Source organism: Anoplopoma fimbria, chromosome 7 (assembly GCF_027596085.1).
Source record: "Anoplopoma fimbria isolate UVic2021 breed Golden Eagle Sablefish chromosome 7, Afim_UVic_2022, whole genome shotgun sequence".
In the NCBI taxonomy this organism is placed as follows: domain Eukaryota; kingdom Metazoa; phylum Chordata; class Actinopteri; order Perciformes; family Anoplopomatidae; genus Anoplopoma; species Anoplopoma fimbria.
The window spans coordinates 10794622-10813123 of record NC_072455.1 but is presented as its reverse complement, the minus strand read 5'-3'; the positions used below and the strand labels follow the sequence as shown (position 1 = coordinate 10813123).

At 40.4% G+C, this 18502-nt stretch overlaps 1 protein-coding gene across 1 annotated transcript in view; it reads right to left on the bottom strand.

Moving 5' to 3' along the window:
• The window catches only part of lrch4 (leucine-rich repeats and calponin homology (CH) domain containing 4), a 44571-nt gene that overhangs the window by 11885 nt on the left and 14184 nt on the right, over nt 1-18502 (bottom strand). Inside the window, exons 2-9 of the mRNA XM_054600925.1 lie at nt 7852-7996; nt 6720-6849; nt 6439-6544; nt 4596-4842; nt 3373-3469; nt 2865-2988; nt 2565-2656; nt 2399-2451 (exon numbers count right to left, since the gene is read on the bottom strand). Of these exons, the coding sequence (XP_054456900.1) occupies nt 2399-2451; nt 2565-2656; nt 2865-2988; nt 3373-3469; nt 4596-4842; nt 6439-6544; nt 6720-6849; nt 7852-7996 (994 nt within the window). The remainder of the gene's footprint in view (nt 1-2398; nt 2452-2564; nt 2657-2864; nt 2989-3372; nt 3470-4595; nt 4843-6438; nt 6545-6719; nt 6850-7851; nt 7997-18502) is intronic.

Sequence of the window (18502 nt, the reverse complement as noted above, 5' to 3'; positions counted from 1 at the left end):
AACTTGGGTCAATCCAGGTAGCCTTCCTGCTTGGACTGTATGACATTTCATACCTGTAAATATCTGAAGAAGTCTGACCACAGTTTGAAAACCGTCTCTCAACTCCCCAAAAGATATCAAAGTGTCCCCTTATAGTTATATAGATTGTTTTCTTAGAGCTAGCGTTACAGTGCTATTGAACAGGATGGGTGTATGAGGTCTGACTCTTTGAGTGCAATCGACTTTTCATCGGGTTAAATCACCAAATAGTAAAAAAACAGTTGCAGAGGCAACAGAAAACATCTATACTATCAGGTTAAAAGTAAACCGCTTGACATAAAACACTTAAATTGGGTTAAAAGCACAACAAGGTCCAAAGTGATGGTAGTTTTTGTGAAATGGGCCAAACCAATCGGCCAGAGGGCAAGTTGCAGTAAATATCAAACAATACATTTGATTAAATGCACATGTATGCAGGTCAATCCAAATATACCATGTACCACATTGGGCTAAAATTGTACATGAGCTGAATTCAGGTTCCAATCAGTTTAACAACAATTAATGAGAGCAGGAAAAAGACTCAAAAAACTCAAGTCTACTGAAATGATTTGATAGACTTCTCTGAAGGTTGGTTTGTGTAAAAGCATTGCATCATTTCAAATGTAAAAGTCTGTTTGGATGGTGCATGATGAGTTTCCATTTTAAGTCTCAGGATTCTATTTTTAGGAGTCCCAAAGGAAGTGTTGGAGGAAGATTTGGAACCTCCCTTTGTTCAAGCGAGTGTACAGTTTTTGTAAAGAAGTAACAGGATTGTTACCAGATCTAAATCAAGTCCAATGCATGAGGCTTAGTGCTGAATGAATTGTTAATAAACAGTTAATACAACTCAAAGGTTTAGAATAAAACATGCTGCTTGTTGCTCCAGAAGCTGAGAACAATGGCTCTGTGTCACATATTAACATGTAGCCAATAGGACTGCAGGGACACTAAATCTCAACAATGTAGTTATCTTGGTAACGGAGAAACACAGCAGCATGATAAAAGCTGCCTGCTGGGCTTCAGCACAAACGGGCGTATTAAGCCACAAACAACCATGTGAAATGTGATTTTATTAGTCGGTTTCACTCATGATGCAGTTAGTATGCAAACTATTTTATTTGTGCTTTAAGGTGTTAGCTACAGGTCTACTGCCCAAGCAGAGAATGTTTAGTTTTTTTCTTGATAAGTGACTTAAATGATTTATCAATTATCTTAATCGTTGGCACCATTTTCTTAAGCAAGTAATCAACTAACAGTTTAAGCTCCATATAATACCGTGAATTTACTGGTATCTAGTTATGCTCATATAGTCCCTCTGACAAGCTTCGGTCTACTTTCTGCTCTCCGATACTGTTAACTTCCCAAGATAACAGCACCCACAAACACTCCACATGCAGAGTTTGACGGGCACTGCAAGTTATGGGAACAGCAGTGTATTGACTTTTCCCAGCTCTTCAAATACCCTGTGAAGTGACCTTGTAAAACAAGGATGGAATAGAGACAAAAAGTGATAAAACATCGTCTGTCTTGGTCACTTAGAGTGCCTGAATACATAGTTTCCAACCAGAGAAGCCAACACACTGCCAAGTTTGGATGAATAATCGTGACAGAAACAAGCTGAGTAGGATTAAAGGCGAAAAGGAAATGCTTTTCAAATATACTGGAATGCCTTGGCACCAGAACTGTAAACAAATGAGACCTTGGCAGAGGTCATTACTAGCGGACGAAGCCAAACCGTTATGGTAAGCGGAGACACTTCCCTTAAAGCCTCTTGCTTTTCGTCCTTTCATCCCTGAAGAGGAGTAACAACCTTGCTATACCAATGTTATTGTTTTGTGTTTTGATCCAATATTTTTGTATTTTGCTTTAAAGTGTTTTGCTAATTTGCTTTTTAACCAATATAACCATTTTGTGCTTTTAACTGAGGTTCAAGATTTGCAGAGTAAACCATTTTTTGTTATTACATCAAACGTATATTCCAGTGTTTAATTTAAACTAATATTCCAGTTTTTACGTGCAACCGATGTTACAGTTTTTACGTCAAAAATATATTCCAGGCTTTACATTAAACTAAGATTCTAGTTTTTACGTCAAACTAAGATTCTAGTTTTTACGTCAAACTAAGATTCTAGTTTTTACGTCAAACTAAGATTTCAGTTTTTACGTCAAACTAAGATTCTAGTTTTTACGTCAAACTAAGATTCTAGTTTTTACGTCAAAGGAATATTCCAGTTTATACTTTGAACCAATATATCGAGCTTTGAAACAATATTCCTTTTGTTGTGCCATCAACACTACTCCTGTTTTGCGTTGTAAACGTACAAAAAATAAACAGTGACATACAACGGGTATGTTTTACAGTAGCTATTACAAAACGTACCTGCATACTGTTGTGTCCTGGGTTTGGTTTGATGAAGAGCTCTCTTTCTGCTCCTGGAAATCAATGAAACAATCAATAACCTTGTTCTGAGATAACATACAAGGCCAGATGTTGAGCAACAAGACAATCTGACACAATTGCTGATCAGTCTGTGAATGACTGGTACCATAAGAGGTGCTGGATCCATCTTGATCTCCTCCTCCTCTTCTTCTGTCACACTGCTGGCAATGAAGTCCACGTGCCTAGCATCCCCATTCACTGCAAAGAGTGTAGAAGAGTCTTAAGAATTTCTCTATATGTGAAAATAAATCTACGGTTTCAGAGAGACCTGCATTATTTTACAGAACACGGTTCAATACACTTAATTAAATGAATCACAGATAAGATAAGATTAAGATAAGATAATCCTTTATTAGTCCCGCAGCGGTGAAATTTACAAGATTAGAGCACGCCTGTCTCTCCACACCTTTGTTAGCTTCCACAGCAGATCCATTCTCCTCCTCTTCCTCTTCCTCCTCCTCCTCCAGGTTCCTCTGATCTCTGCTGACCTCAGCCATGCGAAGGGAACGCTCTGAGAAGTCATCTGCTGACTGGACACATAGATAGATCGGAGTCATTGATCTGAAGTAGGTTGTTAACACTATAGGAAACGTAGGCTGTATTTGTACTGTTGTATTTGTATAGGATGCTATTTTCACTTGGGACATTCAAGATGGCGCAGATGGCTGCCTCAGTGCATTGGTGCTCATTGGTTTGTGTTAGGCACCAATCAATCACCTAACCAATTTCCTTGTATGTGTAACGTACTCGGCAATAAACAGCTTCGGATTCTGAGATACACGTCTCTCTAACTGTTCATCAGCATCATCAGATCTTAAATGCAACATTAGTACAATTACACACTCCGTTTTGATCAACATCTAATGTGGTCGCTCAGGACACACGTCAGGCCAGTGTAGAAATGACGGTTTTACCTCATTCCCAGACCACCGCTTGCTGCCACTGTCGACACTGTTGAAGCCAGAATCCAGTCCTCCGAACTGACCTGTAAACAGCTCCTGGTCTGAGAGACTGCAGGGAAACATGTAGAGCACACATTAAGATAAGTTAAACACACAGCAGTGTTGTTGGCAGACTGGTACATAGTGGTTCATTAGTCTAAAGGGCAGCTCAAAGGGGTCCATTCAAGTTTATAGTCAACATTTGATAAACCCTGCTTCCTCTTAGTTAACCCTTTCACTGTTGTCACTTATCTTCCATTTCCCTGATCTACATAAACTGTACGTCTGGCCATTCATCCCCTCACCCCATGGTCACTTGGTTCCTATTTTGGCAGAGGGGTGTGTCCTCTAGTGCATGTTGTGGTGGCGAAAAATAGCAATAACCACAACTCAATTATCCTTTAAAGACTAGCTGTAGTAACTACCACTGTTAGTAAGCAGCACTTATGTCTACCTGTCACCTAAATATATGACAACAATGCAAAAAGTTGCTACTACTGTCAACACTCTCTCTGAATTGTGTTAATGTTGTAGTTGGTCAGCTACCTGTTAAACAATAAAAGTACTATACCTACAACAGGTTTCCACTGAAGACACTTTGGTTTCCACCATCTGTTATGTAAAACTCTCAGTCTGAAGAGTAGTGTGGACAAAAGCACTGCCTCCCTTTGATTCCACTGTCCCTCTATAAACCGACCCACTAATATTCTGTGACTATGAAGAGTGCCTCCATGAAACACTCTGTCCTAGTGGTTTCTAAAAGGAAGAGTTCAACGTTCTATGAAAAAGGCTTATTTTCTTTCTTTCCGAGAGGTGAGATGAGGTATGTTAAGTAGAGCGCAGGATAAAGTTAGCCTAGCTTAGCATGAAGACTGGAAGCAGGGGAAACAAAGATATACAAGTTTATATATCCTCCATAGCTCCTGATTAATACATTGTATCTCAATTTTTTTGAACCAGTACACAAACACTAAAGTAAAACATAACAACTGTGGTTGTAGAGGGAGTTCAGTGGTAGAACTATTTCTTGACAAACAACAGTTTTTCCATCCGCCCAGCACTTTCATGAAGCATATCCAGCTATAGTGTGAGTTGCCAGAAAGATTCTGTAAATGAGTTTGTTCCTTCTGCCTTTCTGCTACCCCCTGACCATCTCCTCCTCTAGTAACTTGCTCCCTCCCTCCAGTCCTCCTCACCAGCTGTTGAATCCGGTGGGCCTCAGGTGTCTCTCCAGCTCCTCCTGGCTCCTCTTGCAGGCCTCCATGTTGAGGTATTTGAAGATGTGGTATTTACCCTTGGAGCAGATCTGCGCAGGCGGCATCTGCAGCGGGTTGTTGTCCAGCAAGATGCTCTGGAGGTGCCGGAGGTGGCGGTAGCACAGGGGCACGTGGGAGATGCGGTTGCAGGACACATCTAGTCGGACAAGGGGGAGCTCGGATATTTCTGGATGGTGCAAAGAGAGGGGGAGGGGAATGTTCTAGGCTCAGTGTCATTTGGACCTCAACTTGTTGACACTTAACAAAATCTTCATTTCTTTTACACATACCTATAACCTTAAAATTGTGAAAACACTTGACTCTTTAACTTATTTCTGTGGTAACACTTAAAAGAGGAGTGAGTAGGATTTAGGGGACCTATTAGAAGAAATGGAATATAATATTAATAACTATGTTTTCACTGAAACTAAGAATGGTTGTTTTTGTTTCAAAACATGTTAACTTGCTTTCAATTTAGTTTTTTCACTCTTTTGCTGGCTCATTGCTAAATTGAATTTGCATTACAGCCACCTCTTGATCAGTGGAATAGTGTGAAACATTTGGCAGGAATGTTTATTGTGCCTTCCGAGAGTGTGAATCCTTGTGCGCGATACAGATAAAATTGGGGTCCAACGTATAAACTTAGAAGTAGGGCTTCATACTCTGAAAGTTTAAATGTAACCTGAACATTTGAACATTTGAATTTTGATTTCAACGTCTTCCAGTAAGTGCTTTTCCACTTCCATTCAACTTTTGTCAGTGTTTCAGCTATTTGTATTGTTTCAGCAAATCCTGCAAACATGTTTCCCATTAAAAGTCTTAAAAGTCATTCCCAGGTAGGCTTATTGATGTAAAAAAAACCTGAAGGAAGTGTTGAGTTTTATTAACGGTAGCCTAACAGCAATAAACAACGGCAAGCAAAGCTGAGGCTGTTGGAAGTAATTAGTGAATGTTTGAAGTCAGAGAAGACAAAGTGAAGCAGCAGTGGTGAGCCGTTATAGTCAGGTCATTCCACCGCCCTTCATTTTACCCCGCCTTTATTTGTATTTAAGGCCTAACTGTTTATATCATTTTTGAGCACTAGTTAAACATTACACCATATTCCATAACATTCCTCTTACACTCCTCACTTTAACCAGTGCAAAGATTAGCAAGCCAGTTTAATTTAACAACGGCTTATACTCCACTTTAAACCCTTACTTCAAACATCACAATTCAAACATGGACAAGTTTGAATTTAGAAGAAAAGTCATTGGAAGCATCTCCTGTCCACTGTTCGTCGGTTGTCTCTTGTTTCATTTACATTTCCTCTTAATGAGCTCCAGAATGAGGCATAAATGGTGTAAGATCCATTAGACTTGCAGTAAGATAGAATCAGTTCAATAATTCTGCATGTAAACGATCGATAGCTCACAATAATGTATAATAATGTATAGAGAGCTCTAATCTGATTAGGGTGTTAGTTATCATCTTCTATAATTGTAGATGCACTAGGGTTGGGCAACGCAAATACCTTTTCACTTTTAGAGATTCTACATTACAATCCATAATGTATAATAATGTATAGAGAGCTCTAATCTGATTAGGGTGTTAGTTATCATCTTCTATAATTGTAGATGCACTGACTCAATGATAAATGAGGTCTGGACAAAACGCTGCTGAGGCTTCTGGGGTTAGTTGGGTTCATCGAGGAGCAACATGAGCTGAGGTGGTCCCACTGGGGTTTTTTAAAGCGATAACTAGAGCAGGTTTGAGGTCAGCGGATGGTCGAGTGTGTCTTTACCTTCAGGCAAAGTGGTGAGCTGGTTCCTCCTCAGGTTCAAGTCCCTCAGACACTCTAGCTGGCCGAGCTCTGCTGGCAAACACTGCAGCTCGTTACAGCTTACATCCTGAGAGAGAGAAAGAACAGTGATCGGAAACGGACCAATGAAAGTACATTATCATTACATCAGACGTGGATCTGGAGAACTCTTTATGTTGCTGACAGAGATATATCCACAGAAAGATAGTGTTGTTGAGAGACTGTAATGTGTGTGTGTGTGTGTGTGAGTTTGTGCATGGTACCAGCTGTCGGAGGTGTGTGAGGGAGTATATGGAGGCGGGCAGTGAACACAGCTTGTTGTTGCTGACTATGAGCACTCGCAGGAGGGGAAGCTGAAACACCGACGGTGGTAAACTGGACAGAAGATTTCGACTGTGGAAACAAGAGCACACAAAAGGGATGACTTTCAGGAGGCACATCCATGTGGGCCTGATCCAATCACTGATTCACTCGTTCTAAACCTCAATTAAAGTGAACTGTTTTATATATTTCCTCACAGAGCTAGCCTACAAAGAATGTGCAGCCACATTTAGTCTTTGTTATTTTTTAATGTGCAGTATATCTGCTTTAAGCCTACACTTTTGCTGCCTGTATTACCAGCCACCTGGAGGACTTCTCTGGTCTCCTAGCAACAGTGAACCGATAGCGTTGAGGAGTGTCAGTGGCGTTCTGTTGTTGTAAGAAGGTTTGGACAGGACTTGTGCGACCTCTCTTCACCTCCACCATAAACAAACACTGAAGTTCAGATGCAGTTCTTGTGCACTTTAGAGAGTCGTGCAAACTGCAAGCTGTGAAAATGTTGACTGACGTCTCTGTGGTGCACTCAAGTGCAACTTTTAAAGGACAATCACAATGTATTACAACTTGGGATTTATTCATTTGAGGTTTTACAGACCAACCTCCTGGTCAAACTTGACCCACATTTTGGATGCACTAATTTAGCTTTTTCAAATAAAGTTTGAAGCCTACATTAGTCGTTCCCAGCCACCACCGCAGACTGCTACAGAGCAGAAACCATTTCAAAATATTATAATTCAGCTAAAGAATACTGAATAATAAATGCCAAAACTTCATAGGCTATTATTGGTTCTCTTTGTGTTAAGTACCTTCATTTGGCACAATCTGTTGTATTTTTCCCCTCATCATTCTCTACCCAACTCCCCAAAGAACATACAGATTTTGATCTAAAGTGCTGTAAGAAATGTTGGACTTTGAAAACAGGACCAGAACAAGCTGGAGAGACCTGAGGAGATGGAACCATCAGTGTTTGACAACGCATGTTTGGGTGTGGTGGCCTTTTTTAAGAACTGGAACAACTGAATCTACAGTAGAATAAGGGGAAAGACCCGGTACGTGAGCATGGTGTTAAGTTACCTGAGGTTGAGGTAGGTGAGGGCCTGGAGGTTGCCCAGGCTGGAGGACAGTGAACGCATCCCATTGTGGTAAAGGCTCAGCGTCTCCAGAGAGATGAACTGACACAGCTCCTCCGGCAGCTCACACAGGCGGTTCTTAGACAGATCTGACAAGACACAAGATGACCAGACATTAGACTGGTCCATCACAGTTTTCTCCAGTGTTCATACCGATACCACTCCATGAATATCCATCAGTCTAACACGCACACACTATGTACAGTGATGTACTTCCCCACTTTGACCCCATCTGTTAACTGTTGTTCCATGTCATTCACCTCTGTCTGCCCTCATGTTTCCTGTCAATGTCAACTGTCAAATAATGGCAATATGCCATAAAAAATGATACGACAAAGAATGAGAGCTTTCACCCAAATATATAACATTAAATAAATCCCCTCAGTGCCAAAGAGTAAACAAAGGACAAATAATGGATGTTGATGGAATCAAAAACAAATGTTTCCGAACCAAAAAAAGATTTGGGAAAGCTAAAGGGTTAACCAAGTCACTTAGTGTTGTACTTCCATAAAGTTTAAGTTTTCAATTCTGTCGAAGGCAAACATATCCTGACTTTAAGTGTGATTCAAGTACAATCCTACAACTCCCATGACACCTCTTGATAGCATCTTTTGTTACAGTTGTCTTTCCCCTGACGTGATCATTTGAGGTCTCCAACCCCCAAGCTGAGATCCCAACCCTGATGAAATCAATCACAGTCATACTTTGGTTTTACATTCTATGTTTTCTTGTGCCTTATGAAAGCATGGACACTATTTTCAAAAACCACCAGCCTAAAATGAAGAAACAGCTCAGAGCAGGAACCCACACTGCTGTGGCAGAATCTTGGCACGTTGAACACTCATCCCCCCTCTGACCAAACTGAGTGAGCGTTTCCAGAAGTAGCTGCTGCTGGATTCTTCCTGCTTTCTGTTTGCAGAGTGATTGCGTGTCAGCCATTATTATATTAGACTTATCAAGTAGGAATCAAGATGAACCATCGCTATCAGAGCAACAATCTCACGACCCCATCCAACATAAGTCTCTCATTGGGAGAATTCTTTCATATTGCCCTCACTAGTTTGCAAGTTTATTTAAGTCTTGTTGCCTCTAAAGTTAGGCTTTAACCAGATTATCTGATGAATGCTTCAGATGAGGAAACATCCGGTGAGACACCTGTAAATGATTCCATGACAGCCCAACTGAATTGATCCAAACCGGATTTTCATTGTTTGAATAAAGCCCCCCAATTTCTTTATTCAGAATAACTGGGATGTATTCTATCAATAATAATAAAATGGTTCAAGTTTGCAGACTGCAATGACTACTGTACAATTGAGAGATCTTTGTTCCGTTTCATGGGATGCTTTCATCTTGTCTACATGTTTTTCTGTTTATCTTTTAATAATAGTTCTAATTTTTTTGTTTAAGTAAAAATGTCAGACATTTTGATGGTCAGTTTATTTTCTGCCATTCTATACAGTTTATGATAATTTGATTAATCAAGTAAACAACAGATCAATTCTCTGATGGGAATAATCGTTCATCGTGGCCCTAAATACTTCTTTGTTTAGAGACTGTTTTCAGAGAGTGGTCAGTTTTGCAATTGATTTCAGTCTGGAATCACTTCAGACCCAATACAATTCTCAAAGTGCTGATACCGTCTTAGTCTATTATTTTTTCAGTTATATCTGTCAGTTTATGACAGATCTATGTAATAATATCATAATTTTCATCACTGTTTTTCTCTTAATGTTAATACCTGTACGATTATTTTCAATGACTCCACCTGCACTAAGAGGCGTTGACATAAACCCATCAGATCTAATGGTTTTAGGACGTACTATATAATAGGCAGAGTGTTATCATGGGTCAGAGCCACATGTTTGATATGAGCTGACATTATCTTCATTTCCAATAGAGTGTGATTTTTTGATCCAGTTGATGGATTTCTTGTCCTCCTGATCTAAAAATGCTCCAAATGCTCCATAAGCCACGCCCACTTTTGAGCAATCGAATTCATGCACGATTTCATTACTTTCTTATATTCCATTTCACCCTAAAAAAAAAATCACTTTACTAAAGATAAAGATGTTCTCACTGCCATTTCACAAGTTTTAATGCTCTACAACAATTTGGTTGATTTTAAACATTATCTCCCAACATCTTCTCTATTTTCGGTCGCCTTATTCTCTTTCCTCTCTCCCTCAAAAGTCTTCTGCCTTCGTCCTCCCAAACCTCACCCTATACTAATGACAGTATGACTGAGGGTGTTCAGTATTGACCCTGTCATCAACATATCCTCCTCTTTGTATCACTTAAACTCTACTTCACGCTGCGTGTGCCATAAAAGAAAAGTGAGCATGGTGCAGCAGACACAATAAAAGCATCAATAGATCGTCTATAGAGCCGCAGTGATCCAAAAAGCCCCATTAGCACGGAGCGTTCACTGGCAGCAGGACGAGACAGAAGTCTGTCAATGGCAGACAGCCCAATGGCTGTTTATTGATTGCTGTTGGAAGCAGCAGGGCTGGAGGAGGAGGCACTTCCTCTCTTTGTTGTAGAGCATATATGGAGGCTTTTATTTTGGAAGACTGAAGCTGCCAAATTCACAGAGAAAAAATGCTATAACTTTTTTTTATATTCAGATAGGCTGATAACAATGGGATGGTGTCACTGATAAGAAGACATTGTGGGGTTTCATTGTTTAGATATTTATTGTACAGTTGAGAGAACCATAGCATTAATGGCTTTTCCATTATTATCATAAGTTTTAACCTCCCATTACATTTAAATGTCCTTTCTTTCTGACCATGATCTCTCTTTACAAGAGTTACAAAGGATTCAGAAAGGTTCATTAACACTGTCCTTAGGAGTCATTAGGTTTTTCTTCAGCAACCTCAGAGCTAAAACTATAAACCCATTAGTTGATTGACAGGAAATTAATCAGCAGGTATTCTGATAATTGATTGATCGTTTTTAGTAATTTTTTTCAAGCAAAATGCCTAGCATTGATTGTTTCCAGCGTCTCAGTTGTAAAGACTTTTCTTTGTCTTACGTGATAGTCAAGTTAATATTTTAGGGTTGTAGACTTTAAAGAAAATGTAAAGAAATTTTAGGGGACTGCGATGGGCATATTTCACTATTTTCTGAGATTCTAATACCGAACGAATAATCCAAAAAAGAATCAGCAGACTAATCGATAATTAAAATTACTATAATAAAATGTTTCGTTAAAACAAAATAAAGAAAAAAGATGGCAAACCATTTCAGATCTCTAAAAATAGCTAAAACCTATAGATGGACAGTGTAAGAGGGGGGACAGCAGTAAATTTAATACTAATCCATTTTCTACATTAATGCAAGAGTGAACAAAGAAACCAGACCACGTGTTTCACGATCAGGACCATTTCACATGGTCTTAATAGATACAGACGCGTGGTTCAATGTGTGTGTTGAGTTTTATGTGTTCGGTAAATGTGAGCGGCTAGATACTCTACAGTAGCTCTAAAGCCTGATCTCTCTCTGTCTCCACTGTCCCATAGCCGGAGGGGAGCAGTCTGAACAATAGATGGGGGTGGAACTAGTTGTAGCGTGTGTGTGTGTGTGTGTGTGTGTGTGTGTGTGTGTGTGTGTGTGTGTGTGTGTGTGTGTGTGTGTGTGTGTGTGTGTGTGTGTGTGTGTGTTTGCCTGCTCTGGGGGATGGAGATGTTATTTCTTTAGCTAAAGACAGCCAGATATCTGGGAATTTAAGTTTGGTTTGAAAAGGAAGAGACAGTTTGGATGGAACGTATTTCTGCTGTAAGATTATTTGCTGCACAAAACATGCACACATACACATTTGTAATACTATTCTTATGAGCACCTTGCAATGTCTTCATTCATTTCCTCACCTTAACCAGAATTCTTAATCATTTCCCTTCTAAACTTAACATTAAACCCATGCATTACAGAATTGGTGGCCCATATTTGGCCTTATTAAGTACAAAAATATAAGAATACACACACACACACACGATTTTCTTCAGCTGAAAAGACGAACACAGACTTTCCCTGCTGTCTTTTTTTTTTTTTTTTTTTTTTTACCCAGTAGGCTTTTCTGCCCGTTGTATCAAAGCCAGACCAACTCACTACTATCATCATTGGAGAAGCATGTGCTGTGGAATGGACACTGGCCTGCCATGAGACAGCAGGACACTGGCTTCAAACAGACGTGCTCCGTGGTTCAGAGCCAACTCCGTCAGCTCCACAGAGCTGCATGAGGAGGAGGAGGAGGAGGAGGAGGAGGAGGAGGAGGAGGAGGAGGAGGAGGAGGAGGGCCAACTGAGATCCTTATGGTTAAAGCGCCGGGTCAAACTGGCCTTTGAGTTTGGTTTCCAGGTTGTCTACATCCAGCTGAGGCGGTTCACAGCTGGCATTATATTAGTGACTAACCATTTGTGATTACATTTGTCTTCTATGTCTTCAAACAGGGGACCATTGAGGCTTTGTTACCTCACTCAGGTACACCTCAGAGCCTGGTTTGATTCGTTATGATCAACGCAGGCTGGGAAATGCAAATAACAGGCTACCTGTTATAGGCTGAATCTATGGCCAGCAATGAAAATATTCCCAAGAACTTAACTCCAAGGTCCACTTGCCAGCATTTTCCCGGAGATGTCAACAAATAATGAATGAATTGATTAAAACAGACACAGATTGGATTGAACCTTGCAAGTGGACATTAGGTTAGGAAGAATTGTTGGTAAATGGGGAAACAAAGTCACAGTTGACCAGTGGTAACTTTGTATGTAGGATAAAATCAGTAATATTGTTGGATAAGAAAAGCATGAACCAATGAACCACGCCCACATGTTCACTGTTGGGCCCTCTCCGACTGCTAATAGAAAACACCTGCTATTGGATCACTGATGTGGTGTTGCAACGTGTTTAAAACGTTTAAACCCACACAGCATTACGGTAGCAGTCTGTTGATGTTCCCTTTACATGCAACTCTGAGTTTAAAATAGTCAAACCAGCTCCACCTAAATGGTTCCGCTTACAATTCTGAAACTGAACAATTAATGACAAATCCCAAAAATATTTAATAAAGTGTCATGACCATTAAGTGCTGATATAGCTTTATTAAAATAAAACCTAAGCATCAAAGTGCAGTCTTGACCTTAGCAACAGAAAGGTCGACAATCCCAACTCAAGGTTCAATGGCTAGCTTCTTCCATACCTTTCGCCTGTGTCACACGGTCTTCATCCTGGATAGACTGGATGCTCAGTTGTCACGAAGAACAACTTGAGCTTGCATAACAACACGTACACCTCGATGACAAATGGGCATTCGTTGATGAAGACCATGTGATACGGAAAAAGACAGTGGACGAACCTTGCTATTAGAGAATTTTAAAAAAGAAACGTGTAACTGATTTCCAAACTGTGAAACAAATAGAAGGTGTCGCTGTGAGAGCAGCTCATAGAGCCCAAACAAAGTATTGCAGGGTTTCAAAGGATCAGCGGAGCGAGCACAATTGGCCGGTCGGAGCACAGCACTGTGTCTAATTACAGGTCAGGAAGGGATGGAGGAGGATCCACCTCAGCCACTGACGTCACTGCCGACCCACTGACCTCTAGATCTAAACATTTAAAAGCAGGGCTTTAGCAAAGTCTCTAAAGACTTGAGGAAAACCCCATCAGCACAACAACCGTCTCATGTTCCAGATTGTGTTGCGTAAGCTGGGGCCTCATTCACTGTTCAACACACTGACATAATCAGACAGGTCTTCAGTCTGCTGTTCCAAAATCTCACTTCCTTCTGCAACCGAGACTACACTTGAACACTTCCATAAGTTTGTGGATTCTCTGCGGTCTTATTGTTCCGAGCGTTCAGCAAGTGTTACGCACAATAACACAGAGATCTTGTTTTCCCATCCTAAAAGGAAGTGTTAAAAGTATTTGATAGAAGTCAGTAAAGCTCCTGCACAAACTGCTGTGTGCTGTCGGGACAATTAACCCACTAATCTTATTACCCTCTCATGTCACAAGACTGCTTACGGCTGACGTTTAACTGATCCACCTCTTGTTGCCATGGTGTCGTTTGTGATTGGGTGTGGTTCAGTGCATCAACAGCTCCCAAGCATAATGCGGACAACAAAGTCACTTAGGAGCTACAAATTCCATCACTGACACATTTCAGTGCTTATCGAGACACGCTCATGATTAAGCTCTGAGCTCACAGGTTGTGTCATTCAGAAACAAACATATCATAGGAGAATTGACTCGTCGGTCCTCAGTCCTGCTTTCGATAACCTCAAAAGAATCAGTATGGTTTTAGAATGTCACCATCTAGCTTCATAGGCCCGATGCCATAGATATGATTTAATTGATATGACCAGCCTGTTTGTCATTTGAAAGTGACGGTTGGCACCAGCTAAAGATGAGAAGCTGCAACCTGAATGTCGGTACGCTGCTCTTTGCTAATAAGAGAGAGAGAGGAGGGAGAGAGGGTTCCATCACAATTGCTCATACTTAAAAAAGGAGAGCATCTTTTTTTATGCTTCAGACAATTACCCAGAGTTTGATCAACTCCTTTAACACAACCTAAAAAAATTGTAGAAATTGCGAGCCTAAAATAGGTCTTATTAACTGCAGGGCTGTTGCACTGAACTGTAAAATAAATGTTCTTGTGTGTCTCCTGTTTTTCATGCTTACCCAAGAAATACCATGAGAAACAAGAAGATATCAGGTTTCTGAACACCTCACCTGCTTTGGGGTCAGGACTGACTTCTAAGGAGCATTATGAAAGCATTGACAGCCTGTAATTTTCCATGAAAGGCAGAAGTAAAAAGAGAAAGAAAAAGTAAAAAAAAAAGAGTGGATGGTTTATGTTCCATGTGAGCAGCTGATGAAGATCTGACTAAAACATGCTGCTAAACTTATGCTTTACTCCCTCAACCCTGGTATGCAAAGAAGAGGAGTAAGGGGGAGAAAACGACAACCTCTCATAAACACCCCAAACCACGCTGAGCTGCTTAAAGCTCCTAGCCAGGATGTGTTCACACTTGCAGATTCTAAAACTCACTCTTCTGTGATTTACCTGAAAATATAAACATTTGAAAGTGTTCTAATTGGTGTGTGTTTTCTGGGTTCATAAATTCTACCTCCATCCATCCTCACAAACGGTGTGGTGTTGATGAAGTACTAACGACTAGCATAAAGCGTGACAGTGTATGCCATGTCACCCTCACACTCCACAGCGTGACACTGAAGAGATGGGGACCCTGGGCCTCCCTGTGTGTACAGAGGCAAAATGAGACTCTACTCATATCACGTTCTAAAGAAGAGGGGTGAGGTTCTTGGAAAAAAAAAAAGAAAATGGGCAGAGGGAGGGGTGGGGTGAATGAGTAACAGGCAGATAATACCAGCAGGAGAGCATGGACAATGGAGGCAAGCAGCAGCCAGAGAGAGGGAGAAAGAAAAACAAAGAGGCCGACCATGAGGATGCCAAGACAACAAAACCCCTGAGAGGAGTGACTCAACAAAAAAGGAGACTCTTCACTGGTTTAAATCCAAGAGGCTGAAGGGGCTGCTGGGAAAAGACCCGTTTCTGCAAAGCCACAAAGAAGTAAGTCACAGGTAGAGCACTATGGGTCAGACAACTTTTACAAAGCCTGTCCAATGTTTTCTGTGATCATATGCAGTATTTTAAGGTTTAAATCAGATATGCACTGATACAGTACTGATATCGGGCTGATACTGACTAAAACATATAAACTGTATATATTATACACTGGGATTTTAATTCCTGTTTAAGTTTTGACCAATTTGTTGCTGCATTAAAGATTCTTGGTTAATTTCTGAGTTTTGATAATAAATAACAATTCAGTGAATTATATCTACAGTACCAGTCAAAAGTTTGGACACACCTTCTCATTCAACTACTTTGAAGAATCTAAAATATAAAACATATTCTGGTTTGTTGAGCATTTGTTTGTTTACCACATAATTCCATATGTGTTCCTTCATAGTTTGGATGTCTTCAATATTAATCTACAATGTAGAAAAAAAAAAAAAAGAAATAAAGAAAAAACATTGAATGAGAAGGTGTGTCTAAACTTTTGCCTGGTACTGTATGTATTTATTTGTTACATTTAGTTTTGACGAGTTAGTTTAGCAATGTGCAAGTCAAGTCTGACCTTGTCCCACAGAGAAAAGAATGATCTCAGTCACTTCCTCACAGTGAGACATAGAGCTTATTAATCAAACACTGGTATCAAACTGGTACTCCGTATCAGCCGGTACCCACAGCCCAGGTATAGATTTAGAATTGTGCTTCCCTTATTTTACTTGACGTGTCAAAAGTCAACAGCGAAACCATTGTGGTGGAAATGAAAGGTTAGATTTCTGAGAAATAAAAGGCACCACTGCTTATTTTAATACACTTTACAGCCACCGTCTTTGGTCTGGTATGATAAGCAGCTAATGGTGGCTAATGTTAGCAAATGTTAGCTAGATATTGCGTCCACTTAATTGCAATCCAATATTATTTTTCATTTAGCTCATCACATGTCTTCGTCGCTGCTAAATCCCACCATGTGTTCAGCAGCCAGTTAGTTGATTGTCTGCAGATCAGAGCTTTTTAACTGGAAACCAGGTCGATCAGAGCGGTGAGAATGAACAGTGGAATAAACTTGTGGGCCTTAAAACCAAAATAATGACCGGAAAGTTTAGACAAACTGCTAAGTTCATGATCAAATGTGTGATGTCATCAAGTGTTAGGTGTGGGACTGCTCCATAGACAATGCACTGGGAAAGATGGTACAGATGACACTGAGAACACCCAGGTTTCTGTTTCACAACTGAGAACACTACAAGAGGATAAAAACAGAAAGCAAACATTCTGAGGAGTCTCCCATTCATTGTCTATAGAGCAGCTCCACTCCTTGAAATCACAAGTTCGAGAGTTACTTCTGTGGTTTCGGACTTTGATGAGTAAGAGTAAGAGAGAGTAGCTCATGTTCACAAATATTGATGGAAGAGACACATTGGAAGACTTCATTTAGGTAGTGTTTCCCTTTATTGGATTGACATTTATATGTAGAAAAGGTAAGGAACACAAATATCACGTTTCCTGGCCAAAGATGTGTATGTCTGAAACTATGATTCACAATAGAATGAGTGGAAACAAAACTGACCAATGAGAAGTCTGGAGCAGAAGAATGGACTCAAGAGCTCAAGTCACTAAACTACTGTAGAGGGATGGAGCTATCCAGAGACTTGACCTTTATTCAGAGTATTCAGTGTGTCATCAAAGATTTACCAGCCTGTTTAAAAACCTTGACTGTTTCCCTGATACACAAAATAATCAATACATTAATAAAAACATGTTTTAAATCAGCGTCTTTCATTTACTAGCCACACCTTAACATTACCCTGGCTTATTTCAAATGTTAGGGAAGGACTGGAGCCCGCTGTGCGGTCTGATGCCGTTTGGGTTGATTTCACAATGTCGCCAATGACAACACAAACACACTCTGTGTGTGCTGTAAGACAGGATGTGGTGGTGTTGATTCCTGTTACAGTGTTAGTTAGAGCGTGTTGAGGAGCAGAACGCTAGACAGAGGCTCTGTTGGTACGTGTGTGTGTGTGTGTGTGTGTGTGTGTGTGTGTGCGTGCGTGCGTGCGTGTGTGTGCGTGAGGACAGAGAGAACAAGTGATGAAGATGTAGCTGCTGCTCGATACTATGAGAGTTTACATTAAAATCAGGGCCGAAGGTAGTTATCACTGTTATCTGTAATTCTTACATTTTCAACGAGTTTTCCAAATTCGATCAGAAGTAATATTTGGTGACATACACTTGTTGACATGCCTTACCCAGAAAATCCATATTTACTTCTTTTAGTACCTTTCTACCAAATTATGAATAAAAAAAATACACTCATTCAGGGAGCACCAGAAGAATCCCAGACGTGGCTGGACCGTCTGAACATCTAGCCAGAGTCTTCAAGGTACCTACCACGCAAGATGACTCAGCTAGATAACAAGACACAACATGTGAAGAAGGTTGTTGTGGGTAATTCTAGCAGTTTTGGAGGAGCTTCACTGGCAGATTTCCTACATTGCGGTCTTTATGCTCAGCTAAACTAACCATGTCCAAGACCTGCTGAATGGCTCATTTCCTGAAATGCAGATGTGTTCCTTTATTGCTTTAGGCCGAGTTTTGTCCAGTCATCATGTTTGTTATAATTATTCCATAATTCTTTCTCACAGCAGGTCAAGTGAGTAAAGACGTATTCATGAGAGTTTCATTTCCTCAACAAATGATAGGGAGTAACTCTCTTTTTCTGATGAATTGTAGTTGGCAAATCGAGTCAGACCTGAATAACTTGCACTCCCCCTCAGCCCCTCTCTTCCTCCTACACCGACTACTCTCCCCTTCCGTCTTTCATGCTTACTTCTTTCCACTCCCTCCTCTCTCTTCTTCCCCTCCTACAGACTGCAGGGTTTGCTCCAGATCTCGTATGCAAAGCTTAGTGTGTTCATGCAAAAGAGGAAACGCACTCAGAGGTCCTGACGACACCAAGAAAGTACACAGAAAACAATAACTATAAGTCGTCGTAAAGGTTGCA